General features: G+C 41.0%; 1 protein-coding gene across 5 annotated transcripts in view; it reads left to right on the top strand.

Moving 5' to 3' along the window:
- The window catches only part of LOC116426693 (neural cell adhesion molecule 2), a 387,282-nt gene extending 364,881 nt beyond the window's left edge, over positions 1 to 22,401 (top strand). For all 5 annotated transcript variants that reach the window (XM_076370247.1, XM_031976005.2, XM_076370246.1 and 2 more), the window contains 8 exons: positions 4,037 to 4,181; positions 4,945 to 5,075; positions 7,270 to 7,429; positions 8,055 to 8,348; positions 13,963 to 14,271; positions 14,914 to 15,240; positions 15,962 to 16,152; positions 16,897 to 22,401. In XM_076370247.1, the coding sequence (XP_076226362.1) occupies positions 4,037 to 4,181; positions 4,945 to 5,075; positions 7,270 to 7,429; positions 8,055 to 8,348; positions 13,963 to 14,271; positions 14,914 to 15,240; positions 15,962 to 16,152; positions 16,897 to 17,169 (1,830 nt within the window). In that variant the 3' untranslated portion in view covers positions 17,170 to 22,401. The remainder of the gene's footprint in view (positions 1 to 4,036; positions 4,182 to 4,944; positions 5,076 to 7,269; positions 7,430 to 8,054; positions 8,349 to 13,962; positions 14,272 to 14,913; positions 15,241 to 15,961; positions 16,153 to 16,896) is intronic.
- The last annotated feature ends 97 nt before the right edge of the window (positions 22,402 to 22,498 follow it).

The following is a 22,498-nucleotide window of genomic DNA, read 5'->3' as shown; positions in this document are numbered from 1 at the left end:
TATCAGCCTCGGTAAAATCGGTAAAATCGGTAAAATCTAAGTGTCGGAGATGGCCTTTACAGGTATTTTTCAATATCCCAGATTTAGCCGGGATAGATGCATGGATTTTATATAAAGAATCCACGGGAGAAGAAATTTCAAGGCAAGAATTTTTATTTTAGTTGGCAGAAAAACTTGCCATTGAATATCAAAAAGAACTAGAGTTAGGCAAAAAAAATCAAGCAACACCCGTCACAAATACAAGTACAGGTTCACGCGAACGGAAACCATACCAAATAAAATATTGCACAAACAATAAGACTAACAAAATCTGTCTAAAATGTAAAAAGTACGTGTGTGGGAAATGTACAATCGACAAACCTATTTGTAAAAAATGCCCTGAAAACGAATAAAATGTAAATTATATACTTCTAAATAAAAGAAACTATTTTTATTTACTGTCAAATTAGCTATTATCTTCATTCTATATTAAAAAATATAAATTGTGCCAAAGACCAGTCATTTGACTGGTCGCGGTAGGAATAGGTATACGTCGAGTGTCGGTAAGAATAGTGTTAAACAAAATGTATCGTGGATACGTGAGTTTTATCATACACGGTTTTTTCACTATTATTTTGTAACGTTAATCTAATCCCTTGAACGTTATTCAAATCTAATAAATCTTCAATAATCTTTATAAATAATTAACATGTTGAATGTCGCACGATTTAAAGCAAAATACACAAAATGCATTATTATTATTGCACGTTCTTCCAGCTGAAATTAGGTAACATTATTTATGATATAGATATTTCCAAATAATCGTCGTTTCATTGAGTGAACTATAATTCAATTTGGTTTGGAGTCACCGGTAACCCACGGCATTCAACGTGTGAAATCTTTAATATCTTTTACGAAGATTTAATAAATCTACGATATCGTTCACGAAAATTTAGAGTAGGTCGTGAATAATTCTCAGGAAACTTTAACGAATCTTCAATGTTCATAATTGTTACATAGTTAAATAGATTTCGATCACTGCACTTTCCTGCTGAAGTAACCATTCCTACATCACCATACTCATTTAACGCGGACATGCCTAAAACGTTGTATCAAACAGGAAGCATTCACCTTGAGAAGCGTGGTTTCTGTGAGCGTGTTAGACGTAAAGCAGGACGGGCGACACGAAACTTTCGAAACTGTGAGATTACAGGAGGAAGAAGAAAACGACGACGACGAAGAAAAAGAGAAAGAAGAGGAAGAAGAAGAACGATCCCGTTCCCTCCGACGTTCTCCTATAGATTATAGGAGTTTCCCGCCGTATTTCTTCTTACGCCTCATCTTCTTTTGTTTAACTTTCTTATATAAGCGGCACGGGTAAAGTCTTATGGAATGAGGAGTATCGACTTCGGGAACAATATTTCCTCTGTTTCCCTCATCCAGCTGCTTCCCTTCGCTGTCCACCGTCCCGCTCAATCTCCGCGGCTCAAATATTTATACCTTGATTAAGTAGCACGCTAACGCGAAAGGAATTTCAACGAGCGAATTAAAATTTCTAATTTACAAGGTGTACCGACCGGGAGGAAGGTGAATGTCAGACGATAAAATTACCATTTTGTTTGCCGGTTAATCATTACGCGACTCGAATGCCGACGCGTGATACCTAGATTGTTGTGTTAAGGGAAGGAAGTTATAGAACCGCTTCTTTGTTGACGGTAGGATTATTCTCTTTGTATTTCTGTGTTCTGGATTGGAGTTAATCAAAATTTAATTGATGGAGTAATAGTAGTTTTATAGTAGCATTGGGAAACGTGTATGTTGTTATAATTATTATTATTATATTGTTATACTTTTATTGTATTATTATTATTATATTGTTATACTTTTATTATATTATTATTATTATATCGTTATACTTTTATTGTATTATGATTATATGGTTATACTTTTATTATATTATTATATAGTTACATTTTGATTATATTATTATCGTTATTAGACTATTATCACATTACTATATCACATTTAGAAAATTCGCACTGCGTATTCGTTCCACGATATATCATTTCATCACTGTTAATTAATCTAGTATCATAAGCCCGTATGCCTTCAAGTAGCGTGAACAGTACACAAAACATTCATTGACACTAATATTCTTCCACCTTTAATTCCACATTTCCTTCCTCCTAATTATACGATCCAGATCGCTGTGCCAAGAATGGAACAACAAAAAACGCAATTAAGAACGTGGTCGAAGACTCAATGAAGCATCGGCAATTTCAACAGCAGAACCGTGGCAACTCGCCACGATACATCGATACATCCTTACCTAACGATAACATATTGCTACATTATCGCTCAGATAATGGGAAACAGTGGTGAGAAAGTTTCCTAGCTTCTGCCGAGGAGAAATTACTAATTAAGAGGTGCCTCTCTTCTTCCTCTTTTCCTTTGTCTTTCTCCTCGTCGAGCCATCACGCGGGGACGTGCAAATAATGAAATCATAGAATTCCGAAAGGACCGGCGTCCGTCATAGTCACTCTCGTCTTCCGGCCTACGGCGGCCCATAACGACTGGCGAAGAAATATATGGTTCCGTGATGGCAGACGTTTCCGGGAATTCCGGGAAACGTGCGCTGCGTAATCAAGGACTTGCTAGACGTCTCGTAAACTGATCGCTATACATTATGTGGTATTAATAAAAATAATTATGTTATATTTGAAAAAAAAACATAGGAATAGTTAATCGAATAAGATACAAATAAATAGAAATGATATAGCTCGCAGTGTACAGGTCTTCTCTCTTCCAAAGCCAACGCAACTCTCTTCAAAAACTCTCTCCATCACTTAAAAATCATTCTCTCCCCACAAGCATTCTTCTCACTCGCGCTTCCAACAAATTCTCAACCACATCTTACTCTCACCACCGCGCACTCATCATTCTCGCTTACGCGTCACTCGGGAAAACTCGCCAACCCTTGGGCCTGGTCTCCATCAGTCCCTTTCTTTTTTATGGCCCACTTCCTATCTTTCAGAATACTCGCTGCCCCACTGCCTTAAAACTACGATACTACAATCATGACAATGTCGGAGCGTCTGGGGGATTAGGCACCGAAATGTCAGTGGACAAACTATTGAAAATTTTTCGTCCGATATGTTGAACGTGATCACCTTTAGAAATTATTTGTCTACATATTAACACGTTCGCTACCAGTATCACATATTTCTGACGGTCACAAACCTATATTTTATATAAAGAAAATGAAATTAATCCTATAGATATAGTTAGTTAAAGTTATAAGCTACGAAATTACATTTAGGGATTGAATGACTCGTTTCAGCTTCATTTGTTTCAGTTTGTTTAGAAGATTTATTGACTTGAATAGAATATTATAATTGAGAGGATCGCCACTGAAACAAACGCTGGTAGCGAATGTTTTAATGAATGTGGAGGAAACGGGATCGAAGAGTTGATGATGTTTAGACAATATATTAACGCGTTGATTGCCACGAGTATTTCTAGCGTTTTCAATAGTAATACTTATTCTTTAATAACAAAGGCAAATGATATTGAAAATAATTATTAATGATTTAGTATTACAGCAGTCATATTACGCTATGATCTAGCTACTATGTTACCAAATATTTTTATTTAAAATCAAGGTTTTTAATGTTCTTCTTCAGCAATTTGGAAGCTCCGGTCATCGGTGACCACCATGCCAGTCAACGTGTTAAATTGTTCTCACATATGGAATATTGTACTTGTTGAAATACATTCGTATGAAAATTGTGAAGAGTTCTTGAACGTGGCAATGGCGAAATAAAAACATCCAAATGGCAATATAGAATATCCAAACTGTAGTGTTTTCTATAATATCTGTTTGAAAAAAACCACTTTCCATCGTACTTCTGTTTCCAATTGCATTCTGAAAAATTAGAATTTGCATAGAGGTCCGAAGTCCAGTGATTACAACGGGTGCCAGCATGTCAAACGATAGAAGTGCCAAAGGTCGCCGGCGAAAGAGAGCAGAAACGAAGTTATCATAACATTGTTACAGACCTCCAGCGACGGGAACACGACCACCAGCACCTTGTCTTTCACCGCGTCGAAGACAGACGCCGGCAGAAACCTGTCGTGCCGGGCTGAAAATCGAATCATGAAAACCACGCCGATAAGGGACGGCTGGGTGCTCGAGATACAGTGTAAGCGTATTAACCTTTTAGATAAATATAATATATTACAGAACTATAACAGACTGCTTGTAATAAATGTAGCACTGCGATTTTAGAGTCATAGGATCTCCCAATGCCCGATTACTTTAGAATAGGCAGCAATCTGCATAGCTATCATTGGCGAGCTGTAGTTGAAAGGTTAACCTTTCGCCCTCTAACTATACTAAGTGTTCTATTCGAAATATATCTTGTAAATCAGTTAGTCGATAGGGAGCATTGTAAACCATTCTTTTTGCCAGCACTATTGAAAATAGTACAATAGCAGGATACAATTTCATGGTTTGAGTGCTAAACAAATTTTCTAGGTATATACCAAAAATGCGGAAGTGATTGGGTGTGTATGAACAAAGATGAATAAGAGTAGTTATCTAATTAGATCGCAGACATTGTGTTATTACAAGGCAAATATCAAAAGGTAATTCTTGTATTAATAATTTATTATAATCTATTCAAAGAAATTTCTTGAAAAACATAGTGAGAAAATTATAATTGATACTGATAAACAATGCCTGCACTTTTGGCACAACACAAGAGCGCTACAGCGTTCCTCAGGATTCAAACGATTAAAAATGTCTCGACAGAGAAGCACACCTTTGAATAAATCCAATGTCGGGTCGCGTTCGACATAGGACTGCAAAGAGTTAAAGACGGGACTCCATGGCTGACTTGTTCGGTCTGTCACGATTATCTATCAGTCGGTAGGCTGCGACTCATCGACGTTTCCGATTTGCAGACATACCGGAGACCAGGATACAACTGGGCGCCTCCTTGAACCCGAACGCGATACGAGAGGGCACCGACGTTTACTTCGACTGTCTGATCCAGGCGGAGCCTGCGGTGTACAAGGTGGAATGGCGGCACCTGGTAAATAATTGATTCTATTTATAATCGTGGCACAGAGAAACGGAAATTTTTATAGAGAAGCTTTGTAACGAAAATTTCGAAACAGGAGCAAAATAGATACGCAAAGAAAGTACGATAACAGAAGAATAGATAGTAATGAAATAATAATAGATCTGTTGTCAGTATCTATTCATTAGATTACACGATTACAAATGTCCATCCTAGATCACTGAGCTCTATTCAACCAGTGAACATTCGTAGATATAACAGTTGCTTCGACAAGAGATCAGTAATCGACAGTTAAAAACGATTTCGAATATAATGATACCTTCTCCACATCGATCGTACATTTAAATCAAACTATACAAATCTACTGGTCATCCTTTAATTACTGACTTACACCATTAATTACACACTTGCCCCGAATTTTTCCATTTAATCAATATCGTAGTTATTCAATCTCCAATGATTGACTGCATCACTCACCTAATACTCCTTGAAGCTACCCGATATTCCCATCTAAGTTACAGCTATTTCCTCGAAACGGTCCCATTCCCGGTACAACGATAAACGTAACTGAACGTTGAACACACTGAAACGGATCTTCGTCCTTTTCCTAGCATATTCCGTTATCGGACCAAGCCATATCGCCCAAAGACCATTATACTCCTCCAATTTGGTGAACGGAGGTACGGTCCGTTGCCTAATCAGACGGTGTCCCTATTTTACATCGTCCAACCAACACTAAGCGGATTCCACTTCTATCAGTGACAAACGGTTCCGGTCGCTTCTGACTTACCAATAACGATCGTAATCCGCTTTGAACGGTCAAAGACTATTCCTATTCCGTCCAAGAACAATCCTATTTCATTGCGTTGCTCTTTTTCACTTGCCCCCGGGACGTCCGCGCGCGCGGAAACCAGATAATACGCGGCCGTCGGGTTACCCCGGGCCGACCTATGTCCTTCGTTACCGTTCCCACGGCTTCACGGGCAACCGTGCCGGCCGCAATTTAAGAAAAGCCTATTTCCCAAGGATCAGAAAGTTTCCGAAACGGCCCGCTCCTCGGGGCGTGCCGGCTGCTGGAAAGTTCCACGCTGTTGCGGCTCTGCGCTGGCCGAGAACCGGCAGTCTATTAGTGTAAAAAGGGAAACAAACTTCCGGCGGGCGGGGTATTCAAAGTTCCATAATAAGTTCGATCGCGCGGCCGGGTTCTCTTCTATCTTGCCGTGTCTTCTGGAGAGGAAACTATACGTGGATACATGCGTCGCGCGCGGATTTGTAGACATTAGGTTCAGTAGAAAGTTGTTTGCGGTATCGGGACGGCATTCTTAGGTTTCTAGAAAAATGGCAGAATGTTATGAATAATAATGTTATTTTGCCGGTGACGCAGTTGTGTATTGTGTTGAATGGAAGTTTGGTTTTATTGGAAATGGGAAGAAACTTTTAGCGAACGAAATCTGAATTGTGCTCTTCCTTGCTTTGTGATTTCTTCTATGATTGGGCTGGGATTGTTTTATCGTTAATTAAATGGGGATAGAGAATTCCATGGTTGTTCTATATCTATATTTACGGTAAGGATTGACAATTGGTAGTAGACAAATAATACTTGAATTTAAGTTAAATGACGATTTAACACTGGAACTACCGAGCACTTAAACCGTCTTTTAAAAATGTCTTTATAAAAGCTATATGAATGAATTTATTAACATTTCAATTGATTTATACTTCAGTGTAGGTATTTAGCTTCTTTAATCATTTCTTAAAGAAGTATCTGTACGTTTGCAGTCATTCTAAAAGAAGAAATTAGGAATTGGTCGTTTTGACCCACCTGGTAGTTCTAGTGTTAAAAGACGATTGTTGTTCGAAACCTTCGTTACGAATTTGATATGATGTCAAAGACATCAAATAATTTGATATTATATTTTTTGCATTATGTTTATGTCGCCTCGTGAAAATATTCAATTTACACATTAGCAGATCAACATTCGTAAAACGCTGAATCAAAAGATCAAAGTGATTCATTTAACAGGATGAAAATAAAGAATTGTGATTCATTATAGTGATAGGTCTGCCCATCTTCTTGCTTCGCGATGGTCTCAGAGGAATATCATTTACCCGATGCATCACCGCAAGAATTAACAGTCGATATATTGGCGTTGGTTAAATCGAAGTGAACCAGAAATGAACTCGAGCATGTCGTATTATGTTTCAGGGTGAAACTCTGCACCACAACATCACGCAGGGTATCATTATCAGTAATCAGAGCCTGGTGCTGCAGGGCGTCGACCGTAAAAGCGCGGGTAATTACACCTGCGTCGGTTACAACACCGAAGGACACGGTGAAAGTTCACCGTTCTACCTGAACGTGACGTGTGAGTTGTCGTCGGATTCATTTGAATAATTAGTCACTTAAGTCGACACCTGATTCCGCAATCATACCCGTGTAACGGGAATTACAAGCTGTTCTTGCAAATTGCTTAATGAAAGGATTCTTTCCGTGACGAAAGTTATCGCGATTGTCTGTTCACTTGAACGTTCATTAAGAAATATAGAATTAGATCGGCGCGCAAAGAAATCGAAACTATATAGATAAAATTAGATTAAAATTACATTGTTTACCTATATCTATTACACAAAAATTTCATAATAATGATTATTATACAAAATTACAATTATACTTACTTGAAAGTTTCCAAAAATTTCGATTCAAACTTACTTGTGTATCAACTCCATGTATTCTTTAACACTAGAACCACCAGTGAAAACCACTGGTTTTTTTGTTTCGCAATTACTGATATCTTCAAAGCATTAAATATTCGAAATGATTATGATAATAAGTAGTTCTGCTTGAATACTACAATGAATGCCTGACAGAACTGAAAATAATCTATTGTTACGATTCTTATAGGAGTTATATATCAATCGTATTAAATGCTCATTAATTCTAGTGTTAATATTTCAAAGTTTGAACTTGTACAATTCGGATTGTAATTTCAGTTGCACCGACCTGCAAGCCGAACCAAATGAAGGTCCACGGCGTGGCAAAACAAGAAAAGGCAAACATATCCTGCCAAGTGGACGCGAACCCGCCCGAGGTTCAATTCCGTTGGACCTTCAACAATTCCGCGGAGAGTATCGACGTGGCAGCCGGTCATATCGCACGGGCCGGCACATCCTCGATCGTCTCGTACACGCCCATGACCGAATTGGATTACGGCACGTTGCTCTGCTGGGCGAGCAATCGGATTGGACATCAACAAGTGCCCTGTGTCTATCACATCATACCGGCCGGTGAGGTATCTTTACGTGGTAATTCGATCATGGAAATCCTCGCCGACCGTGAAACACTCTGTGTCCTCCTCGATCGATGCCTATCAAACAGATAGAAACGAATAACCGTTTCGATAAAGCTTGGAGCTATACCCTAAAGTCTTTCAGCTGCCTTTAAATCACGAATAATCATTTCATTGATAGTATTTTCGTCTTTAGAATGAAATAACACTTTTGATAAAGCTTGTAACTATATCCTTAAGCCTTTGAGTTCCCTTTGAGTTGCTTTTGTATCATTAATATTCAATTCATTGATAATGTTTTCGTCTTCAGAAACGAATAATAGTTTTGATAAAGTTTCTAGCTACACACTAAACCATTCGGATTACCTTTAACGTTAAATAACGTCGATAGATGCGTCAAAGTTGCAAACCAAAAAAACTTAAAATCGCCTTGAAACTTGAAATGGAGTTCTTTGTAACTGTCCTGTTAAGTGGAGATACAGGGTTGTAATAAGTTTGAAATTTAACTTGGAATAAGTTTCATTTTGCTATTACTTTTTACCCAAAGATACCAAGATAGCATTTTTTCTTCCTTTGACTGACTATTCTAGTCACCAGAAGGAAATAGAAAAGTCGAGACACTGAAAAATGGAATGGATCAAGATCTCCCTGGAAGTTAGTAGAATTACACAGTTACTCATCTTTCAGCCGTAAGATAATCTATTCTACTTACACGTAATCCCGCAGGGACTAACCCCCCTTATCAGACCAGCAACGCTTCCGTTCCACTTGTCTGCTCGAGGAACTTTTCAATCCTCCGCTGAACGTCGACCTGCTCGTCCAGTTAGATACTGTCTTGGTCTACTTTTCAGCTTGTCATCTCTTTATTCTACCTGTCCGACGAGTTGCTCAGCCTTCTACACGGGATAATAAATAGCCCCGCAGATTTTCGTTTCGCCCGCAAGCTAACCGGCCGGCCAATTTCCCATTGAACCACGGTAGATCTTCTCTCATTTATGACACGAAAGTTTCAACGATACGCCAGCCACGAACATGTATTCCCTACAATGTAACAAAATGTGTAGATATTCGCCGATAAGCGGAACCAGTCAAAACTATAATTCTCTTGTCTCTGTGTCGTCCTCCTAGACATCAAATCATCATAGTTCGATTGTCTCGTGGTCACTTATTGCCTGAGCTAAGCAATACAACTCTAGTTGGTCATTCTTTATTTCATTTACAATATTAATTTCCTCTTCGTCAACAAGCTTACACATAACATACCAAAACTATAAACAAAACACGCAATGCAAGAACTCTCTTGCCCTTGAACCGTCCAGCTAGACTCCAAGCCATCGTCAAACAGTACTACTGTGAAGTCACTTATTAACTAAGCTAAGAATTGCAAATCTAACTGATCACTACCCACTTCATTTACAATATTAATTTCCTCTTCGTCAACAAACTTACGCGTGACGTATCAAAACTACAAACAAAACACACAATGCGAGAACTCTCTTGCTCCTGAACCGTCCAACTGGACTCCAAGTTATCGGCTGCCGGTACGCGTAATACTTCTTCTTCTTCTCTATGCAAGGTTTCCGCGTAAGCAACGCGACCGGGTAAAAAATTACCGGCTGGAGTGGAAGGTCAGAGGGACGCAAAAATGAAACCTCCGCGTTTCGGTGTAATTACAAAAAAATTCCCGCGACATGTTAATCCGGAGTTGTTCGCGCTGTGCTGACTTCTCAAAAGCGACAATCCCGCCGCGCGGAATCGAGGAGTTCGGAGATTAAAATGGAAGTTCGTTACCGCGCGCGCGAGCGTTTTCCTGTGTGCGCCTCTGGCCGGATGGACCTTTTTTTTCACCGGTAGCCGCGATCCGTCCGAACGATCGAATCGTTTGCGCCGCGAGGAACGCGGCCATTCGAAACACGAGTCTGTGAAACGCGACTATGGTTAAATGAGAAAAGCTAGTAAACGTAAACAAACACGTGTGACAACTAATGCAAGGACTACGTTTACCTTTTGCACTCGAGAGACTCGCAGTCATCATTTGGTTTGATATAGCAAGATTATAAACCTTGATAATTTGAACATATATACTGTAATATATCATTACATCATGCAAGAATATCAATATCGAATTTAACTCTAAAGCTACCGAGCAATTGGAACGTCCCATTTCCAGTTTCTTAGAAAAATTAGAATAATACGTTTCATGAGATTCGAGAGGTCTCCTAGTTTTGTATCTGTATAAATACACAAATTTCATTGAAAATCTCTTGCATAAACGTCTTCATGATTTATATACTTGCAAAATAAAAATTCTGAAGTGGATCAATTTGACCTGTAGTTTCAGTGTTAATATAATTTCATTATACGTGAAACGTTGCAATAGAATAGTTCTACCCCTTGATTCGTGCGTTATTTGTATATAGCTTGTAAAATGTATCGTTAATATTTCGTTAGAAAATGACAGTATCAGAGCTTTGCACTGTGAGATCACTTTTATCGACACTATCTTTCCTTGAAACTCTTGAGCCACAGTGACAGAGTTTATACAGTTAGTCCGTGGAGTTAGTAAGCAATGGGAAATAGTTTTATCGACAAAATGCGTGGGATATCAGAACTAGAAGATTTAAGGCAGCGTTGATGGAGAATAGATGGTGAAAATGATTAGAGCGCAGAGGTGTAAAGTTCACCAGGGATTTAAAGTATGTCCTAGACAGTTAACTTGCTTATCACGCGAATGTTCTGTTTATGTCTACTGCCCCGCCTCGTTGGATAGATTATAATCGCGCGCGATACATTCTCGAGGATCGTTCGCGTAAATTAGTCGAGTGAAGACAGCCCCGTGGCTCTTTTCGTTCGTGGAAGTTCTCTCTAGCAAGTTTCGATTCGACGTCGCGCCTCGAGTAACGAGATATTTACTCGGGTCTTCTCGAAAGGCTAGCATTAAGCTCAACGGTCGAAGGAGAACTTGCATACATCCAGAGAAAAGGGAGGAGAGTCAAAGAAAAGATTTCAGTGAAAGGTGAATTTTGAAATGGGTGATAGGTGTCATTCGTTAACCCCTTTCCAGATGATTTTTCTTAAAAGACAAATGAACAGAATTTAACGCTTATTCTATATTCGAGATTCACTCCGAAGGTAAACGATTGATAATAGTACAGAAGTATTTAATTTATATACAAACAAGGTAAATGGCATTTACATTTGTCAGCTAAAAATGTTAGCCACGATTCAGACGATATTACAAAGCAAAGGTTTGAACGTGGTGTATAAAGTTTACAAAAATAAGGGCAATAAGTTAGAAATTAAATTTCGTAGTGAAGATATTTTCATATTTTCATCAAGTTATGAATGTTTTTTGTAACAAGCATTTATGAGTGCACAGGGCCTGCGAAGGGCGTTGCACGGGCCTGAGTGTCCGTGCTGGTTTTTCACGAATACTGAAAAAGTTTCTCACTGTGTGTGCGACATAGTTTTTTCGTATGCACTTCAGAGATGACGTAGAGTATTTCTCTTCCCTTTCGCTCGCTAATTACACACTGGCAGGTATTGGAAGTGAACTTTGGATGAAAATTCTCTCGTGTTCTATACAAACAGAAGTGTATCATGGGATTTTCTTGGAAAAATGGAACTGACTGAAAAATAATATAGTAAAAATCAAATAAAACTGATTCTTCAGGTGTACTTTTATAAATTACCAATTTCTCATCCAATAATTCACTCATTTACACTATTTTTTTGGTCAAATGTCGCCTTATACTATTTATCAGTATAATTATTGACTCACACTACTTATTCAACAAACAGTTTTATATAAATCAAACCTGTTTGACTTCAATTAATACCATAACTATCAAATGGGTCAAAATGACCAATTCCTAATTTCTTCTTATAGAATTACTACAAAGGTACAGATACTTAAACAAACAATTAAAGAAGCTGATTTAGGAATACCTAAACTGAAATATAAGCCAATCTAAGCCTTAATAAATTCACGCTTATAGCTTTCATAAAGAAATGTTCAAAAAACGGTTCAAGTGCTGGGTAGTTCTAGTGTTAACCTTCTTCAATTTACTTGTCTGAATACTGAAAGACTTACACTACTAGTCTAACCAAAGCAATTTTGCTACTGGACTGTCAACTTCGTCACTATAGATAAGCTCCCACATTATTTTACCCAACTACCGATCTTGTCTAATTCCATAGATTCTCGATTTGATCAACACAAGCACTCGTTTCCTCTCACTGACAGGGAAGAATCGTTCCTAACTGCAGTGGCACTATACCGAAGAACAAACTGCTCGAGCCTTTAATCTAATATCCTAAATGGAATTACACTTCGTCATGGTGCCGGCACGCGGACCATTCTCTTTTATTTTCAATTAACTTCCATTACAGCCGCGCTATATGTATTCGTACCTTCGCTCCATTTAGCGCTGCGAAGGGTTTTTATTAAGTTAACGGCCCGGCTAAAATGAGTCAACCCTTCATATTTTCCCATCTCTTAACTTTCAAATGGTTTCCCCGTCGATTCACGGAGCTCCAAGATTATCGCGGCGCGGAGCAAGTAGACGTTCACGGCCGCCGGGGAACGTTCCACACGCTATTCAGAGAATTCTGAATAAATTCGAAGCGACGAGGACACGGGAACGTGATCGATATCGACTGTCCATGTCCCCTCGAATTCGCCGCTGCCTTATTGATAGCACTTACTCTCGTAAATTCCGTAGACGCGTTGCAAATTCTTTCTGATCTCTTCAACTTCGACGCCGTCGAAGAGCTTCGAACGATCGTCTCGTGGAAGCCTGCGCTACTGGAACTTATTAAATCATGTGAACATTCGAGACACGCGAAAATCTAATTATGAAACCAGTACTTTAGACTCTCCATCCCGATGAACTAACATTTTATCAAGCAATTGACACATTGGCAATACTTGATGCACGAAATCAAATGGCACAAAGAACTTTCACCGAACATAGTAATAAAGTTAGTGAATATTAACATTACCAATACATTAAGATATTAAATATCATTTAACATTCCATAGTAACAAATTACTATTATTCCATAATACTATACAAAACACTGTCAAACTATCGACACTAGAAAGAAATTCCAACAGACTTTCGCTTCCGTCGTACATGAATAATAACACCGACATGAAGCTATAATATTCCTCTTCCAAGTCATTTCAAATATTCAACGCTTTCCAGATATCAATAGTTGCGAAACAAGAAGACTATAACCCGTCGTTTGCTCAGTTGCGTTTGTTCTAGCGTTAACCAACGCGAATTCCCTATACCCAATGGCGTCCCGGGCATAACCAATACGAACGGTCGCTCGAATCGAAACGACCCGGGTGTTAACGGCCGAGAACCGACCCGGGTGGGCATCGGGGATCCGAAACAACAGGAATTCACCTTATTCGAGCGAATTCCTCGGATAAATTGCTCGCGGAGGTTAACGAAGCGGCTCGTGGCCGTAGATAAGTCCTCGTCGCGATCGTTCCGCGCGTATTGTCGTCGCGATACGGCGCGCATACGAGCGCGGCGATAACGGGTTACGCGTGGGCTGCATTTTAAACGGCTGCATTAACCCCCCGCATCCGCCGCCAGGTCGGCCGGATATGGTTCACAATTGCACCACCTCGAACACATCGACGAACTCGTTCTCCGTGCGTTGCGCGAAAGGGTTCAACGGCGGGCTGCCGCAGTCCTTCCTAATGGAGGTGAGGGAGAGCAACAGCCAGGACTTGAAGGCGAGCCTGACGTCATCCGTGCCCAGCTTCAGCGTGACCAACCTCGATCCGGGCGCCCTTTACCAGGCCTGCATCTACGCGTACAACGATAAAGGGCGCAGCGAGGCGATGGTCGTGCAGGCCGGTACCCTCAGGCTGCCGGAAAAACAGTTGACGTCCGAGTCGGGTGAGTTCAGTGAATTCCTGGCGGTGATGAGAATTTTGGATGCTTGCTTTATGACGCGTTTCTGAGCTACTTTGAATCGCGAAATGTAGTCGAATGGTGGCTTCGATGGAGTTTTAGCCTTTGCAGCGGTTTCCACTCTTTATACTACTACGCCTCTCTATCTTTTAATAGATGTAATAATATAGACACAAGTTTTAAATAACTTTATTACGGATTAAATTGTTGAAGGTATTTTGAAATTGTTCCGTATTTCTTCGTGGCGAAGTGAATAACAAGAACTGTAGAGTAGACCGGTGGATATTGGTAAATTGGTCCTGATATTTCGTAAGATACGTCTATAGAGATTATGATAGTTGGATAATTGGGATAGAAGTGATAATGAAGTATACTCTTAGCAAGACTGTCGAAGTTCCAACATTTGAATAAGAAACCGAACGATGCATCGAAGTCTTAAATGCTAAAAGAGAGAAATCTACGTATATCTCTCGTTAGTTGAGGAATTAAATTATTCATTTGCACTTCGATTTTAGATATCGAAGCTCGAAATCATTGCGGCGACATTCGACCGCGGAGGGTTAATATATTTGTTTGATCACGAAGGATCGTTTCTATCGAGGACATTCGAATTCCGGTTAATTTCAGAGAGACCTCGGCAGAATATCAGGCTGATGCCGATGTTGAGCGTGACCATCGGCGTGGTAACCGCGCTGATCATTGTCGCGGTGATCGTGATGGTCGTGCTCAGAATTCAGCACACGCAGGTCGACGAGCAGAGCAAGTCCCAGATGGAGGACCACGACAAACAAACGAAAACGATCCCGATCCAGCGAGAGCTGAGGTTCCGCGAGGCAAGCAGTCTGCTCTCGGACGAAAAACATCCGAGCAGCCCCTTCCGGAAGCTCGAGAGCAGCGGTGACATAAGCGAAAACGACGAAAAGAACCCGGACATCATACCTCAGCAGATCACCGGTTCGTTGATTCCTAATTCATTCAATCCTGCCCGGCCGGAGCAGCCTTTTGTGCTTGCCCAGAAGGCCGAGCCTTCTATTATGCAGAATAATTAAACCGGCTCGTACGATTGGAATAACTTCCCGTTATTCCCTGACGGGTATACTCATCATTAGACCACGGATATCATCCTCTTTTATCTGGAATTATAGTAAGGTGGACTCTATAAAAATTTAATGAGATTTTTATCTTCCACGGAAAGGACAGGACTCTCGATGTATAGAGGAGTGGCTGGGTTTTAACTACGTAATTTGCGTTCGAGAAATTTTATAGTGATTTCCTAATTTGTTTCTTGTATTGTTTAACCCCTTGTTTTATAGTGACGAGTGAGACTCGAAGATTTGCGGATTGATTTAACAAAAGAACTCATTGCGTGTAGATTGAAGGGGAGAACTGTTGTGCCTTTTTCGATGGTACCTATAAAGTTAGTATGTACCTGAAATAAATGAAACATTTGTTTGTGTTTCTTGGAAATTACTGGTGAATTAGTTAGCTGAGTGCAAAGAAAATGTGGCAAGGAGTTAAGCAAAAATAATGTGGCATTGTAAAGGTTATATGTTCTGTAGATCGAATATTTCATATTTAGCACTGTTTCTTCACGAGTTTTGAAGAGAGAACGAAAAAAGAAAAATCGAGTGGTATGTTGATTCGAACGGTATTGACCTCCGATCCTTTCGAGCAGGGGACGAGCCATCCGAGTACTTGAGGAAGCGACGCCTGATCTCGACGATCGAGACATCGCCGTCGAGAAGTTTGTTGGAACACTCGACGGTCACTTCCGTCAGCGGTCACGGCAGTTACGTCGGCTATTGCACCATTCGCAACGGCATGCCGCTCCATGAGTTCTCGAATCTGGCGACGAAACATAAAAGCGTGAGTTCAATTTGCGCTAATTGCCATCCATCAACTCGTCCGCGTCCGGACGCTGCTCCAAACGTCCCGTTTCCTAACTTCCCTGCCATATTCCGGAATTCCATCATTCAACGCGTCGTGCATGCTCGACGAGCTATCAAATTATCCCCAGTACCTCAACAGAAAGCAGTAAATTTAAAGGAACACATTTCGATTCTGGCCCATAAAGAATATTAGTTTCTCGATTCCACGAAGAATGTTAGTTTCCGAATTGTGAACCACAGGAAATATTAGCTTCCCGATTCTCGATTCCCGATTCCCGATTCCCGATTTCTACATAGAATATTAGCTTCTCGATTCCTACCAAGGAACATTAGCTTCTCAATTCTGCCATACGAAGACTGCTAGTTTTTTAATTGTGAGCTACAAGAAACATTAGCTTCCTGATTCTAGCCCAAATAGAATATTAGTTTCTCGATTCCTACCAAGGAACATTAGCTTCACAATTCTGCCCTACGAAGACAGTTTCTGGATTCTAGTCTACAAAAAATCCCAGACATTCAACGTCAAACCACAAAGAATATTAACCCTTCGAAGGAATATTAGCTCTCCGATTCTCACTGGCAAAGAACATTAGATTTACGACTCTCCCCTATGACAAGACAAGGCTTACCGAGCGGTACCCTAAAACGTTCGCTCATCACCGCTAATCAATCGATCTCGGAAGCTCGCTCAAGCCCCTAAATCCACGGTCATCATCTTCAGTTTCAGCCAATAGTGGGGGACGTCTACGAGACCGGTGTTTGCACTCTGCCGAGGCAACACTGGCCGAGCCAGAGCGTCCAATCGATGTCGATGACAATGAGTCCACCAATGCTATACAGCGGGCTAGGCGTTGTTGGCAGGACCTGTCCGAGCGGCAGTCTGCTCGCGAAGGACGTCGAGGCGAGGATCCCCGGCCAGTGTTGCATCCAGTCACAGAAGGACGGGAAAATCAGCACGCCGATCGTGATGGCGAAAAGGGAGAGCTCCGTGTGACGATTCTCCAGGCTGCAGACCAGTGAGGTGTAATTATTCCCCGTTCGAAACGCGTCGACCGAAGCGCATCGCCCACGCATACGAATGAACTGTTTTCTCGTCTACGAATTCGACTTTTACGTCGCGGGCGACGGAGGAGGTCTGGGAATATAACTGTTTGTTATATAATCGATATTATATAATAAATACTATTCTGTCGGCCATTCGTTGGTCGCAAACTCGGTTCGCACGGTCGTGACTAGACTGCGGATCCTCGTGCAGATATAGATATTTAGAGGATAATTCTAGATGAGACGAATCCTTCCGAGGATTTTACTGGGTTCACCGTTGAACGAGGATTTCGTTAAATTTTATGGGAAGCTACGAATCCGCAGTCGTGATCATGGTTCCGTGATAATGGCTGGGAAATCTTGGTTGTTGCGGAAGTCTTTATCGGCGAATGTGACGAAACTGAGGCAAAGGGAACTTTATTGTTCTTATTGATTTCAGTAGCTAGGTGTTATGAAACAAGAGACAAATTGTGTTGAGGATTCTATAATAGTATGTTAATTCATCGCGTACCGTTTCAAACGGTCCTACGCGAAATTCAATATACATAACAGAAGATATCAACAAAATCTAAGAACACTGCGCGACTAATAACATTTCCACCGATTGTTTCGTCTTTCCGTGAAAATTCGTCGTTTCTTCGGTCGCATCACGATCTCCCCAGCCGCCCAGCGTATTATTCGAAGTCCAAGACCTCCGACGCGTTCTCAGCCACGAATCCAAAGACAAGCGATCGCTTCCGAACGAGCTAGTTTTCTTCCCAGCGACGGTGTTCGCGTTTTCCGTTTTTCTGTTCGATCAAGTGCCCTTTTTACATTGAACGGACGATCCTCGAGGTTTGCGAGCGTCAGAGTGACGAGAACGAAACGGGAGGACGTAGAGGAAACGAGACGAGAGCGAGGTGAAAACTGGAATAGAAAGAGAAAGCGGAAAAAATAGAGGCGGGAATGGAAAGATGAAACGAGCCGTGTACTATCCGTGCGTCGCGAAGCTGCGTGTGTACTAATAGAACGAATAAATATAATAAATAAATAACTTATACATAAAGACATATGCACGGGTGTTCGCGCGTGCTGTACATACTACCTTGGATAACGGATGATATTTTATACGAAAAAATAAAAAAAAAACAAAGAAATCGGTAGCGTTTAAAGGCGGAACGCGGCGCGCGAGCGCGAGGAGAGAGGCAGTTTGGAACTCCCACTTTTACTATCGGTACACTGTACAATTTCGTCTAGTCGATGTAAGTATAAATAAAGAGGAAACGACAACCAATGTGTATGTATACGCGCGGGACGGACGAGATCGATCGAGCAGCCAGAATAACGTACACCGAGGAGGAAGGCCCTCTTCGAGACCGAGATAGAAAAGAAAACTAAAAGGGATGCGAAGCGTTAACGAGAATCAAAACTTCGGAGCTGTTTAAACAGAGAACCTAACGGTGGAGGGAAATGAGAAATGAGTATATAGAGTCAATGGGAACAAGAATTTCGTTTGTGTGTGTGTATGTTGAATACGCGAATCAAAACAGGGTGGGGGTGGGAAGAGACACAGAGACATATCGTACAGCTTTCCCCATCGTCCGAAACCGGAATCAAAAAGAAAAGAAGCGAAGAAACGTGTCCAAAAAAAGAAAAAAATAGAAAAAAAAAGATGAGCGAGAAAAGAGCGGCGAGGGGGAAACGAAACGAACCCGACACGGTTAACAAATGAATTTATGATTGAAAGCGGGAGGGGGGACGGGTGAAAGCGGATGAGAGATCACCATTACTTTCGTCAGTATGCAGTATTCTGGATTTCATTGTAAGATTAAGTATCTGTATAATGTATAAAGTAACGATTTTCCTTCCAAGTAAAATAAACCGAGGCACGAGAAAAGGGGGAAAGGTGCGGCCGTCCCGCACTCAGAGACGATTTAGAGCTTTCCCGTGGTCCGATCGTTGCGACAGCTTTCGCTGCCTCTGTCTGTTGCTTGAAGAATGCCTCCGGGTGACGCTTGACACGGGGACCGGTGAATGTTTGCCTTTCAAGACGACTTGCGGCCCGGAAAGTTCGGAACTCGAGTGGGGGAATTTGGAACGTTATTAGTATATTGATTGATTGATTGATTGATTGATAAGATTGATTGATTTGTTGTTGATATATCGATAATATATTAATTTATTGATAATCCATTGATTATCGAATCATATTCGAAATGTTATTCTGTTTAAATTGTAGCTTTCTCGTGTGTTTATGTACTTAGTCAATTCGCGAAGATAATTATAGAATAAAATGAGACGATTTCTAAGACAAAAGATGCAGGAAATTCGACGAACGAATGGAGAAATGAAAATTTCGAGAATGTATTGTTATTAGAGAATACGCGTTACAGCTGAATGTTGTTCGATAGAATTTTCAACGATACACGAACACCTTCTAGAAGCCTTTATTCCAGGATTAAATTGAAAATCTCAATTCCGAAAGCTTTCCAGGACCACGTCGTCCTGCACTCGATTGAATCGTCGCATCCTCCGACCCCGCGACCGAGTCGCAGCCACGGTGCGGATTTTATGCGTTTATAATGAAACCCGAATTTGTTGAACAAAATCAAATAAACGTCTTGGGAAAAAGTTTCCGTTAGCGCTGTTCTTTCATTCACAATTCAAAAAAGGAACCCCCAGCGACCGGGAAGCCAGGCTTCCAATCGATTCCAGCTCTCATCGGTTACCGTGCGAGAATGCAAGGATTCGCATAAATATCCGCAATCCAATCATGACTGAAAGCTCGCGGAAGGGACTCGCGTGCGGAGAGAACGCGCGTGTGTACAGCTATCCTTAATCAAACTTTCTCGGGGCAGATCACGTTTCGCTTGCGCTCTGTAAGCGTCTCGATACCTTTTCCGTGCGCGGTGGAGTCTGTGTAACTTAAAAGCGAGAAGAGGAGAGGAGAGAAAGAATAAAAGGGAAACGGAGAGAAAGAGAGGGAGAAAGAGCGCGATCGAAGATCTGGATACTTAGATAGATAACTTCGGTGTGTAACGTGGACCGTAGCGGGAAAAGCGCCGGTTTTCTCGCGAGTCGTCGCTTCCTATAATATAATCGAGAAAGTTAATCGTTCTTTCGAGTCCTCTAGATCAATGTGTTCTCTCGCGATCGCTAGTCGTTAAGTTCTCATCCACAGCGACAGAGTATGACGCGCGAACGCGCGGCGAGCCAAGCGTGAACCAGCGTGGATCGTTATTTATTAATTGCCATTGATGGAATTGATGTCGGTACATAGCCAGCTGTGCTAAACACTTCCGAGTTAATCGTTCAAGAAACGCCTGTATTTCTTCTTGTATTAACGTTCGCGGCATGCTGGCCACGAACCGCTGAGAACATCGGGAGCGCGTACATAGGTGTACAGTTGATGGACAAGACACAGCGAACTGAAAGAATTTTCTTCAGTGATCCTGAGAGAGTCCTTTGCCGAAAACCGTCTTCGGACACTTCGTAAGATCAGTAGCTGCAAGCATGGTGATAGGAATTTTGGTTTTAAGTTCCCTTTCCGCGGAAAACTATTGCCGAAGAATGCAATTGTAACGGTAATGCGCTCAGCTTCATCGTTTTCCTATTCGTTGTCTCTGTGACGAAGTTTCTATGGTCATCAAAGAAAATTTCGCGAGTTCCTTGCACCTTGTCTTTCAAATATCGTGTTACCGGTTCGCTGTATGCTGTTCGTTATCTATTGAGTGGTGTGATACGAGGTTGCAGAATTTTCGAAAATTCGAATTCAACGCGAGTATTATATTCTAATATTTCAGTGATAGATTTCCATTGCAACAATTTTTTATTAGCATTCAATTATTCAATCATCCGACTATTAATTTTTCAAAATTACTCGAAACCCACTTAATTATTGATTCATCGAAACTTCGTATCACACGGCCGGATAAAAGGGTACGGTCGACGCGAGCTGAACAAAGGTAAACTGGCGGCACAATAAATCTCGAACGCATACTGCTAGCAAATCTCTGTTGATCGTTTATTCGTGACAAAACCTGTCCGGTGCGCTCGAAACACCTCAACGTAGCCTGAACACGCGATCGTTGCCCGATTGGAAGAGCAATTGATTTCTCGTCGACAGGGCCGAATCATCCGGAAGTTCTTTCTAGCGGCTCGTGTCGGGCGACGCGTGCTCGTCATTTGGACGATCGTGTCTCTCGGACGCACCGCTGAACATGAAATCGTGGGGTGGCGGCCAGATGCTGTCTGAAACAGAATCAAACCACCCGTTGTCAACCTGTTCACTGTGAATGTAAAGGCGTTCCTTGATCTTGTGTGAAGCTACTCTTCTTAGTGCCGAATCATTTGGTCGGCACGAGGAAACGTGTCGCGGTGTTCGCTGATAAATACTTCTATTAATTCCGTTTTCGAAATTATTCAATCCAGTACGACCAACAAACCGATTAATCACTATTCTCATTTAGGCAAGGAAATTCTAAGTTCTTTCCTTTCGTAGGAAAATGACCAAATTGAAGTATTTACCTGTGCATGCAATTGAAGTGCTAAAGTTGAATTAAGGATTCGAGTGAATTTTCTTTAAAGAATTTTTAACTGGCCTTAAAATGTTGAACTTTGATGCGTACTAAATAAGAGATTTCTAATGTCAAATGTGCGTTGGAGAATTCTTTGGATACGTGTGTTTGGATTATTTTTCATTTGAGTACAGTTGTGCTTAAAGTCGAGTGTTGTTCTTGATAATATGGTAGACGTTAGTGTAGCCTAATTACGTTTTACTGCGATAGGTTTCTATTTTATGCCGAATCACAGCGACGACCACACCGTTTGCTCTGTCGACCAGCATTTGCACACCATTCGCTTCGTTACTAATGTATCTTAGAGTAGCCAAGGATAAGAGCAGAAGAAAAACTCTTTTAGATTAAGACATGGAAGCACCGTACATCTAACTGCCGTACATCTTACTGCCGTACATCTTACTGCGTACATGTATAGCCTGTACATCTTAACGAACGAGTCTGACCAGCTGCTTTCGCGAACGAAATGAAAGACAAAAAATGAAGTCATACGAAACAAAAACAAAAACCGTTTGAATGAAATTTGTATATGTAATTAGTTTAGCGATATCTGACACAAATTTCATGTACCCCATAAAAGAAAGACGTTTTTTTGATATTGTAAATACTCTGAAATAAATAATCGTTTTTATTCAACCGATCGATCAACACTTCTCGGCCCTTTTATCCTGAATACAACAATAAAAAAGCTGTTACCTTGGTACAAATTGACAAACGGCACCG

Source organism: Nomia melanderi, chromosome 8 (genome assembly GCF_051020985.1).
Source record: "Nomia melanderi isolate GNS246 chromosome 8, iyNomMela1, whole genome shotgun sequence".
Taxonomy (NCBI): Eukaryota; Metazoa; Arthropoda; class Insecta; order Hymenoptera; family Halictidae; genus Nomia; species Nomia melanderi.
Note: the sequence above shows the minus strand (reverse complement) of the source record. Positions and strands in the feature narration are given on the sequence as shown.